General features: G+C 33.9%; 3 protein-coding genes and 1 non-coding gene across 5 annotated transcripts; all 4 read right to left on the bottom strand.

Moving 5' to 3' along the window:
- Nucleotides 1–2479: 2479 nt before the first annotated feature.
- LOC148786702 (uncharacterized) lies at nucleotides 2480–3076 on the bottom strand. Its single transcript, XM_088886237.1, has one exon. It carries the CDS (start codon nucleotides 3074–3076, stop codon nucleotides 2480–2482), a length of 597 nt encoding a protein of 198 aa, XP_088742363.1.
- A 1509-nt stretch (nucleotides 3077–4585) lies between these two features.
- LOC105172236 (uncharacterized) lies at nucleotides 4586–5653 on the bottom strand. Its single transcript, XM_011093608.1, has 2 exons — nucleotides 5060–5653; nucleotides 4586–4966 (listed from the first exon to the last, which is right to left on the bottom strand). The coding sequence occupies exons 1-2, from the start codon at nucleotides 5651–5653 to the stop codon at nucleotides 4586–4588; spliced, it is 975 nt and encodes a 324-aa protein (XP_011091910.1).
- Nucleotides 5654–12170: 6517 nt separating this feature from the next.
- On the bottom strand, nucleotides 12171–12250 carry TRNAL-CAG (transfer RNA leucine (anticodon CAG)). Its single transcript has one exon. It is a non-coding gene; the product is annotated as a tRNA-Leu (tRNA).
- A 3581-nt stretch (nucleotides 12251–15831) lies between these two features.
- Nucleotides 15832–24562, bottom strand: LAF3 (Amidohydrolase family). 2 transcript variants are annotated; one of them, XM_011093535.3, is made up of 16 exons: nucleotides 24404–24562; nucleotides 24005–24150; nucleotides 22783–22884; nucleotides 21672–21744; nucleotides 21194–21300; nucleotides 20989–21112; nucleotides 19594–19788; nucleotides 19233–19318; nucleotides 18771–18878; nucleotides 18453–18548; nucleotides 18265–18363; nucleotides 18062–18136; nucleotides 16820–16951; nucleotides 16591–16706; nucleotides 16109–16327; nucleotides 15832–16015 (listed from the first exon to the last, which is right to left on the bottom strand). In XM_011093535.3, the coding sequence occupies exons 1-15, from the start codon at nucleotides 24543–24545 to the stop codon at nucleotides 16126–16128; spliced, it is 1803 nt and encodes a 600-aa protein (XP_011091837.1). In that variant the 5' UTR covers nucleotides 24546–24562; the 3' UTR covers nucleotides 15832–16015; nucleotides 16109–16125. The 2 variants fall into 2 exon arrangements, with proteins under 2 accessions (XP_011091837.1, XP_011091836.1); XM_011093534.3 differs by having other exon boundaries at nucleotides 15832–16327.
- Nucleotides 24563–25104: the final 542 nt, after the last annotated feature.

Raw genomic sequence — 25104 nt, 5'->3', positions numbered from 1 at the left:
TTTATTATTTTTATTTATTATTTAAGGGTAATATGGTCATAATATAAAAAATAAATAATGAACAGGCATTATGTACTATAATGTTATTAATGGTGAAACTCGAGTACTAATTAAGTCCTTTGTAATTACTTGTGTATCAAAGAGGTATAAATGACAAAACTCGGATACTAATTTAGTCGTTTATAATTATTCGGTACGAAAGTCACATTAATTGGTAAAATTCGAGTGCCAATATGAATTTTACTCTAAATTTAAAAAAAAGTATAATTTTCGCTATGCTTCTAACAACTTTTGTTTTGAAAAAAATAAACGTTGGTCCTTTTTTTTATTATTATTGAATATTTATTTTGAATTTATGTCTTGTATGAATGTAGAAAAAAAATTATTCCATGATAATTTTTATTCCATTTCTCATTTCACCTAATTCTATCACACGAATCAAACAAGGCTTGTGAGTATAAGGCAGCTGCATGACATGAAAATAGAAGTTTCAGCATTGATGTCAACTTATGCAAGTTTCAGATAGTTATTTCACCAACTTTTCATAATTATAAAAAATAAATACATGTTTTACATATATATATATATCATAAAACAATATTTAAGATTCTAAAAAATTAGAAAATTAGTCAAAACAATAGGACCGTTATGCTCATTACTAAACTTGTTAAAAAGATAAAATATAATCAAGGTATATATATATATATATATTTTTTTTATCATAGATTGAATCGATCATCAGAGAAGAATTAGGCAAAAAATGACCTTCTAAAGTTTATATGGAGTGTGTAACCAAACTGCAGATGTTAAAAGTCCTTTAATACTGAAGTTGTAATTTGTGAAACTTGCAACGAAAGATATGGAAGTAAACATTTTGATTGTAAGAAGGAGAGTAATTCTTCAAAGTAAAATCTGCAGATTGATGCTCTGTTTTCATACATTCAAGCGGATGAATACAGTAAAGTATATATAGGCTTCAGCCTATAACTAACAAAACTAACTGAAGCTTTACTAATAAAAACATGTTCACGACATAATAAAACACACAAAGCCTAAACACAACTTGAAATAATAAAAGCGCTTCTACTACAAAAAAACGTTAAATAGCGTATTATGCTTCTTCCTTTTTCCTTGTGTCTGAACTGTAATGGCAAGCTTATGAGCATGAAAGCTGCTGCACACTTTAGCTATAATTTCACACACCCCTCTCAAGTGGGACTTGTCCCAATGTTGACAAGACCCAACTTGGATACAAGGAACATAAATCTGGGGCCTGGCAAAACTTTGGTAAATATGTCTGCTGTTTGAAACTTTGAAGAAATGTGCAAAGGTTCAATAAAGCCTTGCTTGTACTTGTCTCTAACCAAATGGCAGTCGATTTCTATATGTTGGTTCTTTCATGAAAGACTGGGTTGGCTGTTATGTACAAAGCTGCTTGATTGCCACAAAAGAACGAAATTGGTGTAGGAGGATGAACAATAAGATCCTGCAACAGGTTATGGATCCATACTAGCTTACAAGTGGTGGTTACCATACTCCTATACTCTGCCTCTGCGGATGATCTAGAAACTGTTGTTTGTTTCTTTGTCTTCCATGAAATTAAAGTCTTTCCTAGGAAGATACAATAACCTGTAAGCGATCTTCTTGTGTCTGTGCAACTTGCCCAATCTGCATCTGAAAAGCCTGCAGATTGAAGTCATTGTGTCTGCCAAACATGAGTCCTCTGTTTGATGTGCCCTTTAGGTACTTGAATAGATGGATGGCTGCATCCCAATGAGACTTGCACGGGTATTGCATATGCTGACTTAATTGCTGAGTCCCATGGCAAATGTCAGGCCTAGTAAGGCTTAAGTACAATAACTCCAAGCAGTCTTGAAGGACTTTGGATTCTGCAACTGCTCACCTTCTAAATTAACAAGCTTAATACCTGCTGGGAGAGGTGTATTTGTGGTCTTTGCTTGTGTCAATCCCAAGTTTGATATAATATCATTTATGTACTTGGTTTGTGACAACATGATCCCTCCATTTGTCCTGCAAATTTACATACCAAGAAAAAATCTGGCTTCTCCCAGATCTTTGATAGTAAGCAGATTATCTAAGTGATTCTTTATGTTTGTTATTGTTTTGTAACATAGACCTGTGAGTAATATATCATCTACATAAACCAATAAGCAAAAAAGGCCATTTTCAGTATGCTTTGTAAACAGGCAATGATCAAGCTTAGATTGTACAAAACCATAGTTTTCTAATTGTAATGTGAACTCTTGATTCCATTGCCTAGAAGCCTGTTTGAGACCATAGAGGGATTTCTTGAGCTTACATACATGGTCCTTTGTTACAGGATATCCTTCAGGAGGAAGCATGTAAATTTCTTCATCTAAGAACCCATGCAAGAAGGCATTATTTATATCTAGTCGATGTAAATGCCAATTGTTCTTAGCAGCTATTGCAAGTAAGGTTCTGATTGTAACAGTTTTTGCTACAGGGGAAAAGCTTCAAGATAATCTATTCCTTCTATTTGATTGTATCCCTTGGCAACAAGTCTTGTCTTAAATCTGTCTATGCTTCCATCTTGATTCAGTTTAAGTTTATATACCCATTTGCACCCTATTGCTCTCTTATCTTTGGGCAATCTAGTTATTTCCCAAGTTTTATTGTCTTCTAATGCTTTTATCTCATTATTCATGGCCTTTATCCAATTTTCATTGTCATTGGCTTCATTGAAATTTCTAGGTTCTGCAGGTATATCTGCTGCTGCAAGGAAACATTTATGCTCATAGGGAGAGTGGGGTACTGTAGGTATATCTAGATCAGTATTAACATGAGAACAAATATAATCTTGAAATCTCTTAGGTTGAGTGATTTGTCTAGCAGACCTTCTAATCACAGTAGCTTCTTGATTCTCAGTATCATGATCAGTATGATTTTCTATCAATGTTTTTGGTTCTTCAAGAGCTTCTGTATAATCAAGACTATCATCAGAGAATATCACAGGAAATGAACAAGTTATGGGATCATTGGATTCTTTAGCATAAGGGAATACATCTTCATGAAAAGTAACATCCCTAGACACCATCATGCATTTCTTAATTAAATCATATACCTTGTAGCCCTTTTGATTGGAAGCATACCCCAAGAAAACACATTTTATGGCTCTTACATCAAATTTTGATTTATGAGGAACATTGTTTGTAGCAAAACACATACATCCAAAAGTTTTAAAAGAAGAGTAATCAACAGGTTTATTAAACAAGATTTCATAAGGACTCTTCCAGTTCAATAAGGATGTAGGTGTTCTATTTATCATAAAAGTAGCAGTCAATATGGCCTTAGTCCATAACATTTTGGGTAGGCTTGCTTGGAACATTAAGCACCTAGCTACCTGCAACAAATGCTTATGTTTTCTCTCAACTACTCTATTTTGCTGTGGAGTATATACACATGTTGTTTCATGCACAATTCCTTCTTTAAAAAGGTTCTGACACTGTTCTCCCATGAACTCACTGCCGTTATTACTTCTTATCCTTTTGATCCTAGTGTTAAACTGAGTGAGGATCATTTTATGGAAGACTTTCAGTATTTCTACAGTTTGATATTTCTGCTGCATGAGATAGGTCCAAGTGCATCTAGCGTAATCATCCACAATTGTGAGCATATATGTGCATTTAGAAATGGAAATATTCATTATAAGGTCCCCATAGATCAATATAAAGTAATTCAAAGTATTCTTTAGAATTTGATACACTTATAGGAAAAGGTAATCTCTGCTGCTTATCTTGGGGACATATTTCACATGTAAACTCAAGATTTTAGCAGATTTTGATAATCCTGTGTGCAGAAATACATTGTGGGATACATGTCTTAATCTATTGTGCCATACATTCAAGGGAACTTGTGAAACATGAAGGCCAAATTCACTATGCCTGTTATTGAATTCATTTAAGTTTTCTTGTCAAATGATTGTGAATTCAAGATGTAAAGGTTCCCTACTAAGCAGGCCACTGCAATGACTTCTTTAGTCTTGTGCTCCTGCATAACACAACAAGATTTAAGAAATTTAATGTTGATAGGAAGGGATGCACATAACTTGCTGACAGAAAGTAAATTGAACTCCAAATCAGGCACATACAAAGCATATTTCAATATGATTTTACTACTCAGTTTTATATCTCATGATTTCTTTATTCTATGCTTTGTTCCATCAGCAAGATGTAATTTCTTAGATTGTCTCCTTTATTGGTGAACATTAATTCATTATTGCACATATGTGAAGTAGTGCCAATATCAATAATCCATGCATCAAACATTTCAGTGTTGAAGGATTTTGGTTCTGAAGTTATACCTGAGAAATCATATTTGTCCTCATCCTTCAAGTGTGATATTTGTGGCTTCAACCCTCCAAGAAATTTGTGGAATACATTTCTGAACATTCTTGCAATTGTTTGTTCATCAACAGCATTGTTACCAGTGCCCTTCATTTCAATAGTTGTTACTGCCTTGTTGGTTGTGCTTGCATTCCATTTCCTTTGTTCCATTAGGGCCTTGTACCATTCGGGATAGCCATGAATTTCAAAGCATGCCTCCTTTAAATGGCCTGATTTCCCAAGTGTGAAGTTATACCTGAGAAATCATATCTGTCTTCATCCTTCAAGTGTGATGTCTGTGGCTTCAACCCTCCAAGAAATTTGTGGAATACATTTCTGAACATTCTTGCAATTGTCTGTTCATCAACAGCATTGTTACCAGTGCCCTTCATTTCAATAGTTGCTACTGCCTTGTTGGTTGTGCTTGCATTCCATTTCCTTTGTTCCATCAGGGCCTTGTACCATTCGGGATAGCCATGAATTTCAAAGCATGCCTCCTTTAAATGGCCTGATTTCCCACATTCTTTGCATATTAGTTGCCTTTTGTCTTGGAGGTTTCTGTTCTTTTGGAGACTTTTCTGAAATTCTGGCTTCTTATATGCCTACATTGCCACATTTTGAGGTGTACGAGTCTGTGTTGTATTTTCTTCATTCTGGCTTTCAATTCTATGCACTATTGCATAAGCTTTACTAACTGCTGGTATAGGTTCCATTATGAGGATATGATTCCTCACATGGTCATAGACATCATTCAATCCCATAAGGAATTGAATGGTTTGATCATGTTCTTCGATTTCTGAAGTCTCCTTTGCTGCCCCACAAGTACACTTTGGCGTGTAAGTGATGCACGCCAATTCGTCCCACAATTTCTTGAGTTTTCCAAAGTAGTTTGAAAGAGTTAAAGAACCTTGTGTGAGTGCCCCAAGCTCCTTCTTCAGCCGATATTCTAACGGGCCATTGCTTTGTTCGAATCTATTCTCCAATTCGACCCATAATTCCCTTGCTGAATTAGTGTACATAAAGCTTTCTACTATTTCCCGTGAAATAGAGTTCAAGATCCATGATGTAACCATAGAATCCGTTCTGTCCCATTGTTCCATCTCCTTTGTATTTTCTTCAGGTTTCTTTATATCTGCACTAATGAAACTTAGTTTCATTTTTGTCCTTAGGCCAAGTTTTATCGATCTGCTCCAGGATAGAAAATTAGTCCCATCCAAGAGTGTAGTAACCAGGACCAAGCCTGGATTGTCGCTAGGCTGTACCTTGAGGGCATTTGTGTCCTCAGCCATATTTGAAGAATTCTGGAGTTCTTGTATTCGAAGAAGCAGTTCTTGGTTTTCTTGTTTTAAAAAGAAATGCAGGAGGAATCAGAGACCATCAAAGATGGCTCTGATACCATGTGAAATTTGCAACGGAAGCTATGGAAGTAAACATTTTGATTGTAAGAAGGAAGAGTAATTCTTCAAAGTAAAATCTGAGATTGATGCTCTGTTTTCATACATTCAAGCGGATGAGTACAGTGAAGTATATATAGGCTTCAGCCTATAACTAACAAAACTAACTGAAGCTTTACTAATAAAAACATGTTCACAACATAATAAAACGCACAAAGCCTAAACACAACTTGAAATAATAAAAGCGCTTCTACTAGAGAAAAACGTTAAACAACGTATTACGCTTCTTCCTTCTTCTTTGTGTCTGAACTGTAATGGCAAGTTTCTGAGCATGAAAGCTGCTGCACACTTTAGCTATAATTTCACATAATTGCCCCCAATTCCTCTTCTAACGGTCACATACAATCGTCATCCGGATATTTCATGGGGTCCTCTTCAGGATCCTCCTCAGATTTGTCTGGTATCATCTCAGCTAGCTAGTCTATTTGTTCTCTAAGGTTATCTACTTGATCACGAAGTTGTTGATTCTCTTGTTGAAGCTATTGCATTTCAACTTCATGTTCTGACTTTAGAGCTTCAATTTCCCATAAGGGAATTGAGTTATTATCACCCAACTCATCAAACCTCCGTTCGGCCCAGTGATGGTAGTAGACATGTTTGGGTAAGTCGTTCCATAGTTCTTCTATCTCATCAAGCCTGTCTTGCAATTGCTATTGTAATTCAACAATGAGACTGGTGAAATATTCATCAAGATTTGGCGACAACGGACAGTTGAGCATGACAGGTGACGACATCACAACTGAATGATTCACACTTAACTAAATCGCAATGGAATTGCTTGCGTTGAAGAAATTAAATGCCCCGTATCAAGTGCTTTGAGTATATTGTTATCTTTTTCAGGATAATACGATTATAGTTCATTAAGTACAACACTATACTGATGAACACCTCAAAAAACACTCAGTTGCCTTTTTTTACCGAAACTTAAGTTCACAAGCTTGGAATTAGAGATAAGCTGAGACTAGGATGAGACGAGAGAAGACCATAAGTGGGTCATAAAATGAATATTAAAAGTCCAATAGTCATATAATGAATACTATAATAAAGTGGAAATATAATGAGGTAATTAGTGAAAATCATGAAATAATTAAATGTTGAAAATAATTTTATTTAGAAAATTTTACAGCTTATTTCCAACAGCCTCCGCTAGGTTTAAAATTTTTGAAATTAAAATATGAAATGAAATAGATGGTAATTTATACCATGCAATTGGTAAATGTACCTTCCGGGCTTGAACATATACTTAGTGTTGGAAATATTCATTTGAGGGAGCAATAATGAACTTTGTCGTGAATTATGTCCCTTGAGCCAAACTTCAATTACCACTCATATGATATTGACTTTAGGACATAGTTATAGTGGGTGACCGTGTTACTGGCCTTACGCTCTGATCTTGATTCTCGTGAGGTCTCTACGGTTAGCCCAAACCCATAGCCACAGCCTACGGCAACTCTCACTTAGGTGAGCCCTCCAAAGGTACGTGTGACCCATACATCACGGAAATCCCGTATTCGATCTCATTAAGGGTCAAAGTCCAACCTAACATCACATTTTTATAGCATTTCACCTTAAGGATGGGAATGAGATATTGTATTATTATTATTATTATTATTATTATTATTATTATTATTAGTAGTAGTAGTAGTAGTAGTAGTAGTAGTAGTAGTTAATACTCTCCTCAAAATAATGTGCTATATAAAAGTCACACAGTGCAGTTTGTTCCTACCTATTGAACCTTCTTCTTGGGATCTCCAATCACAAAAGTTGGGTTACTTTCGGAGGTGACTTCCTTACAGACTTATCCCATCCCCCTCGATAATAAAGGATCTAACCTCTACGCTAGCCCACCAAGTCACTTTTCTATCACATGAAATATAATATTACATGTCTCTTATTTTCATTTTTCATCTTTTTTTTCATTATCATGTCAACCGCATGGCCTGCATATCAAAAGAAAACTCCACAATAATAATGAACAAGTTTTTTTCTTTCTATCTTTATTGCATACTCTTTACCTATCTCTTTATTTACATATGCAACTCTTGTACATTCACATTTCATTTTTTTTTAAATTCATAATTATATTAATTAAGACCCCACATTTTACTAACTAACAATCGAACCCATCACCATGAAGTTGGTGGTAACGGAATATGATTGCCTCTTATATATAATCACACATTTAATTCATGATATTATATGCCGATGCTTTCAATACTAACTGTTATATTTTTGTGGCCCAAGTTTTTAGAGACCCACTTACCCGATTCGCTCGGACGGCCCACTATCCGATCCACGACCCGTTCGACCCGATCCGGAGAGTCCTCATCGTTATTCTCTCTTATCTTTTCAAGTCTCCAACTTCCATGAGTCTTCTTTAGCCAACAAAGTTACTTGAGGAAGGACTCTATTGTTGTCCTTATCCAGCTAGTCTTCATCCCTATATAAAGGCCTCTTCCTCCTCCACCAAGAGACACCCAAAAAACAGAGAGAAAACCCGAACAGTCGTTTTCTATTTTTCAATCTTCTTTGTGAAATCTGTGTGATTAAGGTCTCGGTGACCAAGAAAGAGAGAGATCTGTGTGATCGAGGGACAAAATCTTTGTGGTGTTCTTCGGGTAGTAGTGCAACCGTGAATCAGGGTGTGGGTGCGGCACTCTTGTGTGTTCAAAGGATACTGGTTTGAATCTGAGCCTAATTGATACTATAGCACTCCTTTCGTTTGATTTATTCATATCTAATGATTTTTGTAACCATTATAATTCGTGTAATTATTTTGGTCTATTAAAGAGTTTTGTACTCTATATTCCGCTGCAATAGTCGAATAGGTATTTCTGCTCTGCACCCAACAGTGGTAACAGAGCCACTGGTTTCTATCTCCGTCTCCAACGCCGGTAAGATTGTTCCCTTTCGCTTTGTGCGATCTCTACATTTTTGGCCGGAAAGTTGCTGTAGAAATTTTGTTGTTTTGAGCGTTAAGTTGCTGCAGAAATTTGCTGTTTTGAGCATTAATTTGGTGCAGAAATTTTGCTGTTTTGAGCATTAATTTGGTGCAGAAATTTGCTGTTTTTGGCTGCAGAAATTGGTGCTGTTTTCACTGTTTTTGGTCGATACTAGTGCTGAAAATTTCTTATTCTACTTAGTGTCTATGTGCAATATTTTCCGAAAATCAATATCCTCTGATTAAGTGCTCATCTTTTGAAAATATTCTGTTTGAAAAATCTGTTTTAATCCTCTCGAAATACGGCTGCATTTTTGTTGAAAATTCTGTGAGATATTATTATTGGCCTATTCAAAACACTCACTTGGCCGAACCCTTGAGGTTGCGGATATCTAGTTGAGCTTAACCGGGATCATTCTTAATTTCTGTGATTGTGACTCATTTTTCTAATATGTCGGGATATTTCTTGCAACCTTTTGATGGGAAGTCTGATTTTTCAATTTGGCAACAGAAAATGAAAGGGATTTTGATTCAGCAAAAAGTTTTCAAAGCTATAGATGGTAGATATGCGGAAAATATTTCTGAAGAAAAACTACTTGAAACTGATGAATACGCCTACTCTTCTATTATTCTTAATCTATCAGATAATGTTTTAAGAAAAGTAGGGAAACAAACTTCTGCGAAAAAATTATGGAAAAAGTTAGAAGAGCTTTATACTGAAACTTCCCTACCGAGTAAACTGTTCTTACTTGAAAAATTTTTTAGATACAAACTCGATTTGTCTAAGAACATTGATGAGAATTTGGATGATTTTACTAAACTTGTTCAAGACATAAAGTTGACTGGTGATAAAAATATTGATGAGTATTCTCCTATTGTGCTCTTGAATGCTATACCTGATACTTATTCTGATGTAAAAGCTGCTATTAAATACGGTAGAGATAGCGTGAACCTTGATACTGTTGTGAATGGTCTAAAAAGCAAAGAGATTGACCTAAAAACGAATAGACCTAGCAGCAACCAATATGAGGTTAATTCTGTTAGAGGAAAATCTAGGTATAGAAATTTCTTCCATAAAAGACATGGGAAAGAGAGGTATGAAAAACACAATAGTTCCGAGTCTAGTGATAACAAAGAAGAAGTGAAGGATAAAGATAGGAGATGCTATAATTGTGGAAAAAAAGGTCATTTTATAAAAGATTGCAAAAGAAAACGGTTTAATAAGAGGGAAGAAACAAACGTAGTGATTGAAGAACAAGAATCAACAGTTTATTGATTTTGTATCAATTCATAATTCTTGTGTTTGCGTTGTGCAATGTTCCCTTGAATATAATAAGACTTTGTGTCTTGAGCCTAAGTGGCTAAGTGTTTTAAAAGTTAAGTGGATGTTCAATTTTGCCTATGTGGCTATATGATTATACCTTAGTGGTCGTATGTAAATGCCTAAGTAGCTCATTGAGTTCTTTGTGTGCCTTGATGGCGTGAATTTGCCTAAGTGGTTAATTGAGTTTTCGTGAAATATGATCGTTTGAACCTAAGTGGTTTGTTGAGCCTTTTGTGGTTAGATGATTCTTTGTGAATGTGCCTCGGTGGCAATATGCTATAGCCTTTTGTTTGAAACTTAGTGTTAATTGCTGTGTGCTAAAAGTGCTTAGTGCTAATCGAGCTGTGTGCTATGCTCTGTGCTTTAGATATTCTATTACTAACATCTTTATTTTATAGGTACACCGGAGCGGGCCCCTAGGTAGTGATGAGAAAAACCAGATCCTAACTCCGGACCTGTTCCTCTAAAGGACTTGGTCCAAAGGGGAGTATGTTATATTTTTGTAGCCCAAGTTTTTAGAGACCCACTTATCCGATTCGCTCGGACGGCCCACTATCCGATCCACGACCCGTTCGACCCGATCCGGAGAGTGCTCATCGTTATTCTCTCTTATCTTTTCAAGTCTCCAACTTCCATGAGTCTTCTTTAGCCAACAAAGTTACTTGAGGAAGGACTCTATTGTTGTCCTTATCCAGCTAGTCTTCATCCCTATATAAAGGCCTCTTCCTCCTCCACCAAGAGACACCCAAAAAACAGAGAGAAAACCCGAACAATCATTTTCTATTTTTCAATCTTCTTTGTGAAATCTGTGTGATTAAGGTCTCGGTGACCAAGAAAGAGAGAGATTTGTATGATCGAGGGACAAAACCTTTGTGGTGTTCTTCGGGTAGTAGTGCAACCGTGAATCGGGGTGTGGGTGCGGCCTCTTGTGTGTTCAAAGGATATTGGTTTGAATCTGAGCCTAATTGATACTATAGTACTCCTTTCGTTTGATTTATTCATATATAATGATTTTTGTAACTATTATAATTCGTGTAATTATTTTGGTCTATTAAAGAGTTTTGTACTCTATATTCCGCTGCAATAGTCGAATAGGTATTTCTGCTCTCCACCCAACACTAACTTATGAAGAGTATTTTCGATCTATCCCATCTTCAAATATTCGATCCCATCGATTATTAAGGCAGGACTAAAAAAATTTATTATTTAAATGTCCTCCCGCTCTCTCTACTATCTACTTCTATCCCTTTTTATAATAATTTAAGAGTAATATTTGTGGACTTTTAATTTTTTTTTTGAGTTTTATTTAATTATTAAATTTTAAAAAATAGATTTTTCCCATATTTTTGTATTTCTTTTTAAAAAAACTAAATATTCGCTCTTTCTTTTTTGTTTTTTGAATGTCTATTTTGAACTTCGTATTATATCAATATGAAAAAAATGAAATATCCCACACAAACTTTTATTTAAAAAATTGCATTTCAAGTTATTCACAGATTACAACATTAAATAACTCAAACAAAGATAAACTTTTCAACCAAACGTCATATTATATTATCACATCAAATACGATACATCACAATACGTCAAAACAATATTCAGCGAATCACTTCTCATTCCACTTAATTTCATCATACTTAATCCTATCACATGAACCAAACTAAGCATGACAGAATTATATCAGTCAAACGTAAGCAAAATTTGAAAATTATAAATATCTTTTACTAAAATTTTATTTACACAATTTGTTTCATATTCTTATGAATTAAAATACAGGAAGAAAAAATTAATGTGGAAATCCAAAAAAGAGATAAAAATAAAGAAAGATAGATAAAGAATTAATTAAAAACAATTATTCCATTCGAGTATCAAAGTGAAAGTTAGAGGGCAGACCCAAAAACATAAATAAATTACCAAATCAACGAATTTTTATTTTTATTTTTTGTGTAAAACGCTTATAAAAAAAAATGCAATTAAAAAAATAATTTAAAATTGAGTATCAATGAATAAGAGAATCATAATATTAGTAAACAAAAGTAATTTTGTCCAAAAATGAGGTAATGTTCTTTTGGTTAGAGGAAGAAAAATGTCAAGAGTGGGATTTGAACCCACGCCCTTTCGGACCAGTACCTGAAACTGGCGCCTTAGACCGCTCGGCCATCTTGACTTTGTTGCCGAGTTAGCACTCATATGATTTATTAAATTAAAAAATATATTTTAAAAGCAAATACGTGATTGGATATGAGATAAATCTTGAATGATGACAATATTGAGATTGGAAATTATTTGCTTGCATTAAAAAAAATATAATTTTTTATTACGACTAATTACCTAGTTACAAAAGAAACTGTGGCAAATATAAAATTAATTATGGCTTTGAAACGGCCATTACCTGTTGTTTCCGCAAGTATGGCCAAAACATTAGTCATGACAACTATTTTGGCGATGGTTAAAAATTATGGCGAATATTGATTAGTCGTGGTAAAAATTTAAGTTTTTATTTTGATTTTATTTAATCATGATTAATAATACTGATTTACCACAACTTTAACATCGTGGTTGTTTGTAGAGTAGAGAAAGCTCAATTTTTTGGTAGTGTCGTGAGATATATAATTTAATACTAATTAATTTTAAATTTTGATAATTTATATTGTGTAATTTAATTTTATTTAATCATCAATATAAACAAATATTGATTTTAATTTGCTTAAAATTGAACTTAATTTATGTTGTAAGTTTATATGACTTGCTTAAAAATATTGATATTGTGTTAAAATCCATGAAAAAGATGTTAACATTTTAAACTGAATTTTAAAATTTATGAGAGAAGATCAAAAGTGATAAATACAGCATTTTATGCGCATAATTTCTAAAAATTACTTAAAATAAAATATTTATAAATTATATTATTTAATTTTTTTTATAGTAAAAAGTACCCAAAAATATGTATAAGATAATAAATTAAGGTAAATATCTTGATGGATAAAAGAAGATAATATATAAATTAGAGAGACAAAGAAATGTATAAGGAAAAAAAAATATATCAAAAAGTAGCTTTAGAAGACATGATAAGTGGGGGAGTTAAGTAATTAATTAATTTAATTTTTTTAGAATAAATGACAGACCAAAATAAGTAAGACCCTAAAATGGCCCAGGGAGTGTTTGCGAAAATTTCTGTTTTTGGAGAAGTGATTTTAGTAGAAAAAGTTGAAAGTTGTAGCAGAATTAAAAGTGGGTAGTATTTGTAAAAACAGTGAAAAACAGATAAAAGTAGTATTTGCAAAAAAGTACTTCTAAAATAAATTTAAAAGGTTAAAGACTGTTTTATCGGCACACGTTAAAAAGATACTATGTTTAGTTAACATTTGCACTTGTCTTTTGATAATAATATTTTTTCTCAAACAATAATAAATATTCTTTCCATTAGTATATCTTATATTTAATTTTACAAATATTTGTTATTTATTTTATTGAAATATTGAATATTATTAAACAAACTGAATGTTTAATTCAATAATGTTCTGGTTATGTAATATAGTTGTTCATTCATGCACAATAAATAACCTTACATGATTTTCCAAAAAATTATATTTTTTAATTAATCATTGCAATTTAATTTATATTTTTGTATGATATAGGAATAATATCCAATAATACAGAAAATAGAACATAAAAATTTTAAAATATTAAATTTTATTTGTGATAAATTATTCAAATAATTTGAAAATTCTAGCATCAACTTAGATGAGCAATTTCGAAAATGGGTAAAATCGAATTAATATTATTATAATAAGGGTAAAATAGTCCAAAATAAGTTGAATTTATTTAAAAAAAAAACCACCAAGATGCTTCTAGCTTTTGGCTTAAAAGTGCTTTTTGTAGCAGTTTTGGAAGCAGAAACTGTCATCCCAAATACCTTAAAAATACTTTTATGAACCCGAGAGCTGAAAAGTACTTTTACGGAGCTCCCACAAACACTCCCTAAACAATGAGCATGTGATCTAAGAAAAACCGAAAAAAAAAAAAAAAAAAAAGAGTATAAAGAAATTACTAAAGCATTTGTTACAACAATGATACAGTGTATGATGTGATTAAATTGTCCTCCTCAGCAGAGTCTCGTCGTTTAGTCCTTAAAGCCGCTTTGCTAGAGATAGAAGGTTTTAGGGGTAATATAAACTATTCATTTATAATCGATGTGGGATGCATGCCAGCATCATAATAAAAAAAATTAAAAATATGACCTGATTCCTACATACGACCGCAAATATAGGCACACCAAGCGGGTAGAGGGGGTTGAGGGATGATGCTAGATGGGTGGAGGGGCGATGGGGATTGACAGGTTTGGGAGTGGGTCAAGGTATTCTAGAAAAAAATTAAATTAGTTTATAATTTAATCTCAAAATTATAATAAAAGATAAAAATAATATATTACTTATATTCGATACGTCATCAATATCAGTAAAGATAAAATTGAGCCACTCAATATAGTTATATTTAATTCAATCCTAACAATTATCTAAAGTAATTCATACTACCTCGATTTGTAAAAGTTGCTGGTCTGGACCGGAGCATGTGGAAGCTATGTAGGGATGACAATAGGCCAGAATTGGACCCGAGTCGACCCAATCAGGACGAGTCGAAAGTTTTAGATGGGTTTCGAGCGGATTAGTGTCTTAATAGTTTGGACCCGTACTCATCCCAATTATTGTTTTTAAATTCTTTTTGTATATTTTACATCTACTTATATAAAATAATATTTTTAGATATACAAAAACACATGTAATTTATTTATAATTATATATAATACATAAACCTAATACTTTCATGAACTAAAATAATGATATAAATAGTTTAAAAATAATTTAAAGCTTATATAAGTAACAAATTTTCTAAATTCTTTAATATTTTAATGCCTAAACTTGAACATAAAAATTTACAAAAAAAGAATATTAACCTGTCTATAATATTATTATTTCATATTTATAAAAATATATTAACAGTCCACCGATTATTGAGGTGAATTTCATATTTTAAAATTATACTTACACCCTTCTACAAATTCACAATTTCGAATTTCTTGGCGGAGGGCCTGTCCTGCAAATAAGCTCCTACAAGGAACCTTGATTTGTCCTCCTGCTCATGCTGCTAATTTTATTCCTACTCACTTATTCATTTTTATTAATCGATAAAATTATATTGATACTCTTTGAAATTAGATTTAATTATATAAATATTTCATTTGATCTTTATAAAATTATGAGTACGCCACTTAAGGGGAAAGTCAGTGTAATTTATCTCAAGGGTCTTATAAAATTTTGCTTGTATATAGGATTTGTACTGTAATTATAATTACAATTTCAAGAGAAATAATTGTAATTTTGCGAAGGATAAGAGAGATTTGTATAATTAAATCTAATGTCAAGAGGTGTTCATATAATTTATCCTAATTAATAATATTACAAATTAGTACCCCTGTCTTGAATTGCATTTTAAAATAAATAAAACTATAATAATTTACTTTAAATATATAATATGTAAAAACAAATAAAATTAAAAATCATAAAAAAAAATGAAGTAGAATAATGATAAAAGTACATATTTATTATAAATTTCTGCTCATGTTTATTCTCTTTATTATATTTCGAATATTATAAATTTAAAACTTTTTGTTACAATTATCCATGTCACAAATACTTATATATATATATATATATTTCAGTTGAAATTTGATTTTAACAAGAGTTGTCGTTGAATAAAAGCTACTGATGCAATTTCACTTATGAAGACGATCACAAGACATTACCACAACCGAGCAGGTACAAAGATAAACAACAGAGTGTGATGCAAACAACGATTCTTAGGTTCTAGCAAATGAACCTTGGACTATGACCATCGGACGTCTATGACGAGGCGGCCATGAGTTTCTCGATTCCTAGACTTGCACGTAAGTTAGAAGACGACAGTCAAGAAAGCATTCTCCTGTCGAGCAACACAACGTGAAAGATGTGGTCATCAATGACATTACCTTTTCACCACTCCACTTCACAGGTCTTCGTTAAGACTCTTGGAGTATGCTTGTGATCCACCGACGTATGTAGCCTCAACAGAAGCAGAAGCAGAAGCTTCTGCAGCAAACTTATCCCATGAATCCACGGATAGAACCACAAAGTCTGCCATTTTACCAGGAGAGAGTGACCCGATGTCCTCATCAAGGAAGCACGAACGAGCAGCTGAAATGGTGTACCTGCCAGGTCATGATTTTAATCCACAGTATACAGGAAAGGGGAAGGGACGAAATGCATGACAACATCAAGCTGGGCCGACTCGAACTCTATTTAAATGTTAGCTAATTTGTTCGTTAAGCTTAGTCACCTACAGTAGATGCTACAAGTTCTTATAGCACAAGGTTGAAGTTGATTGTTGAACTTACATAAGATATCCGTACAAAAATAGGACAGACGACTGGTGGTGCACATGAAAGCATCAGCAAAATATAGTGGTGCTTACCCATTCAACGCATCACTCAGACTAAGGCGTTCGGATGGACCCCAAGCTTTTGTCCAACCAGGAGGTACTCTTTTCACTGCTGTCTTTATGCTTCCCAAAGGATTCATGTCAGCTACCTGAAGTGAGAAAGCGAATTAGCCAGACCCAAGCAAGGAGCAAGAAATTTAGACAATTAGATCAAATATAATATGTTGTGGAACCAAAGTCGCCAGGGATGAGTTGTTCTCACTGGCCAGTCAGAGCCAAGTGCCAACTGCGCATTGCCGGCAAGGAGGGAATGAAATAAGTATGATTCTCCATCTGCTCTCTCAACCCCAAGTTTTTTTCTGGCAGAATCAGCATCATCTAATAAGTGATCAGGCTGTCGTCAATTATTGAAGCTGCAGTTAGAACTTCGATAGCAGCACTCCTTATTCAATCAACAGATCCTTATTCAATCAACAGACAACGTAACCGTCACCGATATAAAATCAAGTTGAGTAGAGCCATCACACTTGACATGCTACATGGATCAAAAGTATCCTTTCAAAACAAAGATTTGTCCACCATACTCACCAAAGCTATGCTGGAAATGCTTTAAAATGTACATAATCACTTCTCGAAAAATTTTCATCAACAATCCTCAATCATGAAACTGCAAACTTGTCAGAGACCTAGAACTCAGGTTCCATAACCAGTTTCAATCTGATGGGCATCATGTTTTTCCCCTCAACAATCAATCCTTATGTGGTCATTGTATGGATTCATGCACAAGAGATATGTTTACCAATGCTATGAGTACACTACCAATATTCTTTTTCCATTTTGAAAGAAAGTATGCTAATTACCAGACCAGCGCATTAAGGTTTGAGACCGAAATGAATAATTGGACACTGTTATGGTATGTGAACACTTGACATAGAGCAGTTGAAAAACCTGACCCTGCATCTACATATATTTGCATTTCTGAAAAATGGCTAGGGATGAAAATGGACAGACCTGGAAAATCCGGGACTCAGCGAGTCAGACCAGGTTTAAAATTTTTAAAATATTGAAAAATTTTGGTTTTTTTCTTTAACATATACAGCCATAACTTTATAATGAGGCAATAATATTATTGAAAAATAATTTTTTTGGAGGAAATTTATATGTGCATCTATACGATTTTAAAACTTTCAAATTATATATTACTCATATAAACATTAAAACAACAAAATATTATCTATCATTAGTTTAATATATAAAAGTATTACTTTTATGTATAATAAGTCTACAAATTTTTCATATATGTATAAATATACAATAAAATAAAAATGTTAAAAGGACCCGGTTCCAGTTCTGGGTCCGGGTCTAACCTGGACCTGTTGACATCCCTAAAAATGGCTCAACTTCATAAGACTGAAATCCATACTTAGGAAAAGGATACAGATTGACTGTATATTGAGTTCCAGTGATCAAAATTCAAACAATGGGGATCCAGGAGAAAAGGAACCTGCACTGAGGCAATAACTTCTTGTTCCCCGAACCTGGCAGCTGCCCCATGAGCCAAATGCTGAGCATGCTCAATCTGTAAATTCCTACTGCAGTAAGAATACTGAAAATACTAGTACTACAACATCATAACCACATAGCATCAAACAGAAACGAAAATGAGGATTAACTGTAAAAACATCTTGGCTATGGCAGTGAAGTTACCCTAAATCTTCTGTCCCTCATTCCATTCTCAGAAGCAACTGATTTATACAAGTCCAGTATCAAGCCATTGGCCCTGTCGCCTATGGCATGAACAGCAACCTGAAACAAACTAAAACACGACAATATACTGATGCATATCTTGATGGTATAACGAAGGGAGATGATATCTGCATAGGAAAAGAGAGCACCTGAAGGCCAGCTTTATCAGAAGAGAGAGTCATATTGTACAGCATATCTGTGTCTGTCACTTGCAGGCCATAATTGAGTGGTTCATCAACATATGGCTACAGAAACATAAGCAGATCCTCATTTCTATTAACTGATACAGGCTTTTTCATTTGAAATTGTGAAACTGGACATAAGAAAACGAACAAAATAATTGGACCAAGAAGGAGCTAAATTCCATGTGGTACAGTTGAAGTTCTTTTAAGCCAAACAGAATTAAGAGAGTTTCTTTCATTTTGGAAATGGAAAAAAAAAAATAAAAAAGAAAAGATTATTCTTACCTCATAAAACAGTGCACTGTTGGATCCCAAAGATCCATCTGCAAAAGATTTCATGCCACCTAAATAAATCCATGGGCTCAACTTACGACCTGCTTGAGTTATAAGCTCCTATACAAGGAACAGAAAACTTTGGTAAGTATAATAAATCAGATGTCCCTATATCTGGTTGAAACTAAGTAACACAATGTAAGATCAGTATATATTATCCATAGGGACAAAATCGAGTAGCAACATGAGTTCATATTGGGAGGTAGACTTCATTCACTCCTGGGCCTGCAGAGACCAATTTAAATCACACAAAATCTCTATTTCTGTTTTAAACATATTTCTACACTTCCAATTCCAACTAAATAAAATCCAACCGATCTTTTGGGTCTACTCTCATAGGCTCATTAGATTATATCTAAAATAAATGCTTGACGGCATGGAATTAAGGAAAAGAATTAATGATCAGTGAATTACATGCACCCGTGTCCAAGTCTCCATTGGAAAAAACAAGCAAACCCTAATCTTCATCTTTCCTGATAAATCAGCCCATTTATAGACATCTGCAGGTATCAAGAAAGCAGAATTTAATATAAAGAAATGAGGGTACGTAAAATTGTTGTCATGAATCAATATACTCAGTTCTATTATTGCACTCTCTTTGCATTATAGTTTGTTGTCTGGTAGTCCTCTTTTTTTTAGACTTTGAAGAGGACTCATAACGGATCATTTTTCTTTTAATTTTAATATCACATAAATGAGACCTTCTAAATTGCTGCTAGAAGACATACAAGTACTTCTATTACAATTAATATCCTTCAGGAATTGTATGCGAAACCTGAAAAATCTTCCCACGAGAGTTCTGGTGATGCACCAGGAAGATAACGCCCTAAATCAACAACTGTCGTAACACCTCTCGTCAAGGCATAATTGGCAGCTCTTAACAGAGCTTCCCGCCTCTCCTCCACTGAGACCTCCGGGATGCAGGACATTACAAGCTTCATTGCAGAATCAATCAACAAACCAGTAGGTTCTGCATGTGATAACAAAGTATCTACAGTCTGTATAGGCATATGGAAGTTCTGGAATGAAAAAATAAAAAGAGAAGTTCACAAAAGAACTTAGATGAGTCCATCTCTGACATTCAAAATACTGTCTCGCGGAAATCTGGTGAGGAATACTCGCAGATTGGTAACAATACCATGAATAAGGAGGGCAAATCCTTTGGTAAATATTAACAATCAATAAAGCAAGATTATTTCAATGGAGATGCCTAGTAGTGATGCATTGTAAATAGGCGACTCCATCTACTCATCTAGTAGACATCTAGTAACTTATATAATCTAAAAACTGATAAAGCAAACCTGATTCCTCAGAGGAAGCGAGTCTAGCAACAAGCACTATCATGAAGCTCTATGATAAAACTCGTAACAAGTTAAGAACATACAGTTGCTAAAATTCTCTCTCAGCTTCCTCCTAGAAGGATGAATATAATGAACGTAGTTTTATGTACAACAAGTTCAGTTTCATGCGCATGTCAGTCTAGCAAACTTCTTTATCTTCATTTAATGCTGCTTTCTAGAAATTTGTCCTTGTTCTGACAACAGCACCAAGGCAGATTCCAGAACAGAATAAACAGATTATTTGTAAGGATTATCATAAAGTCTTATAGCTCTTCAGTGGCATGCTCCGGGAGATGCACAGATTTTCCAAACTGTGCCAACATTCCATAGTTTTGACTAACACACCCAGAGAGTTTCACTATTCATAACAATTTATTTCTTTGGCTTTTTGACACCTTCAGGAATCTGAAAAAGGAACGTATTCAGTCAAATCGCAACTCACTCTTAGTTTAGTCTGACAACATCTTCTTGCAAAAGCACAAATCCAAGTATATTAGCCAAGAAAATAAGAACGGAAGTTGATATAGCTAGTTTCTTGTCCTCCACACGTATTTGAAAGTAACATTTCTACTGTCTACAGCCCTGTACAACAGTTAGAGCCATCTGTACGGCTGACAGCTTTTGTATCAGGTAATTCTGACGACGCCCATAATATATATCTTCTATTGTTTCCCACAAAACAATGCCACATAAAGCTATAATTCAAACCATGAATATCAGGGCAACTTCCAGTAGCTTAAAAAGGGTTAAATTAATCTAATGAAGGTTTTATTGTCCCCTAAACAAAATCAACTTGATAAGAAACATAATAACAATAATAGAAACAATACCTCCAATACTGTTTCTCATAATAGTTCCACCTTCTGGATCCACTGTATTTTTAGATATTCCAGCAATATCTAGTGCTAGAGAGTTAGCCAAACCCATGTGCCCATCCATTCTCATCAGCCAGACCTGCATGTTAACTTACCTAAAATCAGATACATGCTACTTTAAATGCCAAAGCATATTAAGAATGTAAAGCAAACTTCTCACAGGATTATGAGGAGTAATATCATCAATCCAAGATGCCATAGGCGGCTCTCCTCCCCATAGATCGTTGTTCCAACCACCACCTTGCAACCAGATACCAGGTTGCAAATCTAGGAATTTTTTTCAACCAGCATATTAGAACCATGCTCCTAATATAACACACAAAACATAACTGGGAAAAACGTTCATAGTTTAAATTCCCAATTTCTTCTCATGCTCTATCTAATCAAAAGAATATGAACAAGAATCTAAATGCAACATGCCGAAGCATTTGCAACAGAAGAATGCAACTGAATGCACATAAGAATCACCCAACCACAATAAGTGAAACCACAATGAGAAAGAAAAAGAAAGGATTGATGATAATGCCGTCCAAAAGTAGGGAAATAAGATCCTATCAACAGTCAGTGCTCAAGGACCAGAGTTTTATTGATGTAAAGAGAAAGTCCGCAGTGTGCATGATTAAGATAATAAGACTTACATGATACTGCCTCTTTGACCTTGTTCACAAACTGATCTTTTTGGTTGACACCGTGGAGTTGAACTTGAGCCATCTGTTTTCAATTACATTGCTTCAATCCATCATTCAGCTCTTGATAAGCAACATGACAACAGATTGTAGTGCCACTTACTAGCAAACTTTCACAGGTTTGAGGTGAGAACAAATATTTTTTTCTTTTACTTCCAACCAAATTAAGAAATAGTATCCAAATTCATTAAACTTTTCATTAATCAAACACCTAAACAAGTAGTTCTATTTATATATCTATATATATATGTAACACCTGCCACATGTAGGAGTTAAAAGGATAAGTAGAAGTTAGTTGTTCTTACACCAATGCTGGACGACAATATATAAGCAAACACTACGTAGGAAAGATAAACTCACAAGAGTGTGAGAGATTGTCATGTTAGACAGTAGAGCCACTATTAACTTAGTTGCTTTCCACAAGTAAAATATCTAAGATTCACCCCAAGCCAGTCAACTTTACATTTTTAAAGATATATACTCGCAACAGCCCACACTGTTGAGTAATTCAATTTGTCATTTTTCTGGGAAATATTCAAGTTAAGCTACTTAAACTTTTCTTTATCCAAGCCAAAGACTTAACCTTCCAAGAAACTTTCAGTTGTCTTATAAAATTCTCAAAGTTTGGAAATGAACATGAGATAGCATTTGAATTAAACTACAAACTTCAAACAAAAAAGCCACAAATAATGCAAGATGAAGTGTATTTGGAAAACCGTTAGTTTTCCAGCTAACAGAAAAGCAAGAGGCAAGCATCCGCACCCAAAATCTTTGAATGCTAATATGCTATTTTTTCTCAGTCTTGAAGATACATAATTGCACAAATTCAAATGCATCATTAAAAAGAGATCAGAAAGTATGAAGTGGACACATATTGAAGAGAGCAGAAAGTGCTGTGTTTCCTTTTTCCAGTCTATAATCAAAATAAGAATTTTATAATCCAAAGATATGGTTAAAAGATCAGTAATTTTACTCTAGAGCTCCTACTGAACCACAATTAGGGAGGCGACAACTAAATTTTTCACACACAGTAAACGAGCAAAAATTAAATCATATCTAGAACCTGCAATCCTCCATAAATCAGGTGAACATGTGAGTCAATAAATCCAGGAACCACCAGTTTCCCCTGAAGATTTAATGTTCTAGTTCCAGATCCAGCCAAATCCTGCATTCACCCGCCACATATAAGACGCGATGATTGTCATAAATATCCAGAAATAGATGTCATAATCTCATCGCAACCCCCACCCTAGAAAGAAAGAATAAAACACAAACAAAAAGAGAGAGAGAAAGAGAAAGGGAAAAAAAAGAGAAAGAAAGCCAACCCGACATACTATAGTTATCACAACAGAAATTGTAAAGGTTATTTCAGCTCTCCTTCCCTTGTAAAGAAGTCCTCATATAAGAATTTCTTCACATCCAAAAGGAAGCTTAAACAAGACAAAATTTTCCAGTGCGTCCAAAGAAGGAAATGATTCAGCAAGACAATGATGCATGGTGGTTAGAACAATGAGAAGAAAGCTTACCCTGTCTACACAGACTTAATGAAGAAAGTCGACCTAAGTACTCTTTCTCAGCCTAAAAGAGTGACACAGATAAAGAAACTGATAGATGAGGCTAAAGAAAGGAGAAAATAAAGCTAAACTAATTCTAAATTGTGTGGCCATTTACAAGAGAAAAGGAAATCATTAACGAACTGCAGGTCACATGATGTCATTCATTTTTCTGAGCGGTAATTTCATTGCAGATGGTCCGCAAAAATTCTTGTGATAGACCTCCAAATCATCATAATAGGATGGAATTTCATGAACCCACATAAATGGGAAAAAGAGAACAAAGTTAAAGAAAACTCAGTTTTGGGGCAGTCCAAAATGAATTGCAGCATTTTCTTAATACATTACCTCAAGCAATAACAAATTTCTAGACAAACATATTTCAGTTTCTTCTGGTCAACAATTTTCAGATAATAATAGATTTATTCATCACAAACATATTATTTCATCCAGCACTAGTTTCTAAAATTATTCGCTTAATTTCTTCATGACCATATATTCAATTTCTTCCAGCAGTCAGCCATCATACAGATATTTTCCAGGGGATTAAATAATTTCTCCTAGCATGTTTTTTCTGAAATTATTCGGATGAGCAAATAACCAAATGAAAACTAGCAAAGAAAGCAAATATAAATATCAGATAGATACAAAATGACTTAAGAATGAACATCCGGAAGAAACTAAAAAAGATGAGGACAAATTGATAGATAGATAGACAGAAAGACAATGGACCTGCATGGAGGAAGAGTTGCCAACTCGAAGAATCCGACCGCTGCGAATGGCCATTGAATCAGCAAAAGGGAAAGCAGCGTCGCTGGTGTATATAGTCCCATTTATCACCACCAAATCCGCCACTTCTCCGCCACGCAACGAAAGCTCTACCGGAAAATGAAAAGCAACAAAAAACACTTAACATATTTCACACTCCTATAGTATCAACTATCATGAACTGAAAACGGGTTTCCATCAGAGAATCTTGATGGGTTTCTCAAATTCATTCGGAGGAAGAGCAAGCTGGCAGCGCAGAAGCGGCGATAGTGAAATAGGGAAGCAGCCTATGCTTGCGGTGTACCTTGAACTTGAGAATAAGGAAATAGCTATAATCCAGAAAGTGAGAATGGTTGTACTTACGGTTTAGGGACAAGAATTTGTGAAGAGAAGGGGACGAAACGACGGCGACGAGAACGACAGCTACGGCGGAGAGTAACAACCGCAGATTGTCCATTAGAGCAGAGTAGGTAAGTAAGAACAGATACTTCCGAAAAAAATGCATTTTTCACTACAATTTATATATCTTGTAATCTATTTTTATAATCTATATTATGCGATAGTTTGAAGTATTTATTTTTTGGCTTTAAACAAATATTTTTGAAGTATTTAAAATGTCAAATTCTGCTTCTAAAATTGTTAAAAAGTGTTCTTAGCTGTTAGAAGCACCAATGGGGATGATTCTAGTTGCTTTAGTTTTTTGAAACTATATTCAATTTCAATTTTTATTGTTGTAATCTTATTATAAGAATTTTAATTTAATTTAATTTTTTATTTATTTTAAAAAAAATTATACTTAAAGTTGATATTGAAATTTTTAAATAATTCGAATAATTTAACAATAATTAAATTTTTACTTTCACATATTAAATATTTAATAATTTTTGTATTTTATTTGCTATATTGTCTAATTATGTTATTCATCTATCATAAAAAATATAAATTAAATGGCGTAATTTTTTTTTATTCATGCAAGTTTAATTATTAATCAACAATTATATTACTTAGTGAAAGCATTATTAAATTAAAAAATTATTTTTTCTATTAATATTTCAAAAAATTAA

The sequence above is a fragment of the Sesamum indicum genome, linkage group LG10, assembly GCF_026168435.1.
Source record: "Sesamum indicum cultivar Baizhima isolate 11 linkage group LG10, ASM2616843v1, whole genome shotgun sequence".
NCBI lineage: Eukaryota > Viridiplantae > Streptophyta > Magnoliopsida > Lamiales > Pedaliaceae > Sesamum > Sesamum indicum.
The sequence above is the reverse complement of the archived record's forward strand: the minus strand, read 5'-3'. Positions and strand labels throughout refer to the sequence as shown.

Coding starts and splice junctions, on each gene's coding strand:
- LAF3 (XM_011093534.3), bottom strand. CDS start 24,545: ATGCATTTTTTTCGGAAGTATCTGTTCTTACTTACCTACTCTGCTCTA. Junction 19,789..20,988: donor TATGAGAAACAGTATTGGAG/GTATTGTTTCTA, acceptor TATCACATGCAG/AACCTACTGGTTTGTTGATT. Junction 16,707..16,819: donor CACTTGGCTCTGACTGGCCA/GTGAGAACAACT, acceptor TTCTCACTTCAG/GTAGCTGACATGAATCCTTT.
- LOC148786702 (XM_088886237.1), bottom strand. CDS start 3,076: ATGGTGTCTAGGGATGTTACTTTTCATGAAGATGTATTCCCTTATGCT.
- LOC105172236 (XM_011093608.1), bottom strand. CDS start 5,653: ATGGCTGAGGACACAAATGCCCTCAAGGTACAGCCTAGCGACAATCCA. Junction 4,967..5,059: donor TAATGGAACCTATACCAGCA/GTTAGTAAAGCT, acceptor GTGGCAATGTAG/GCATATAAGAAGCCAGAATT.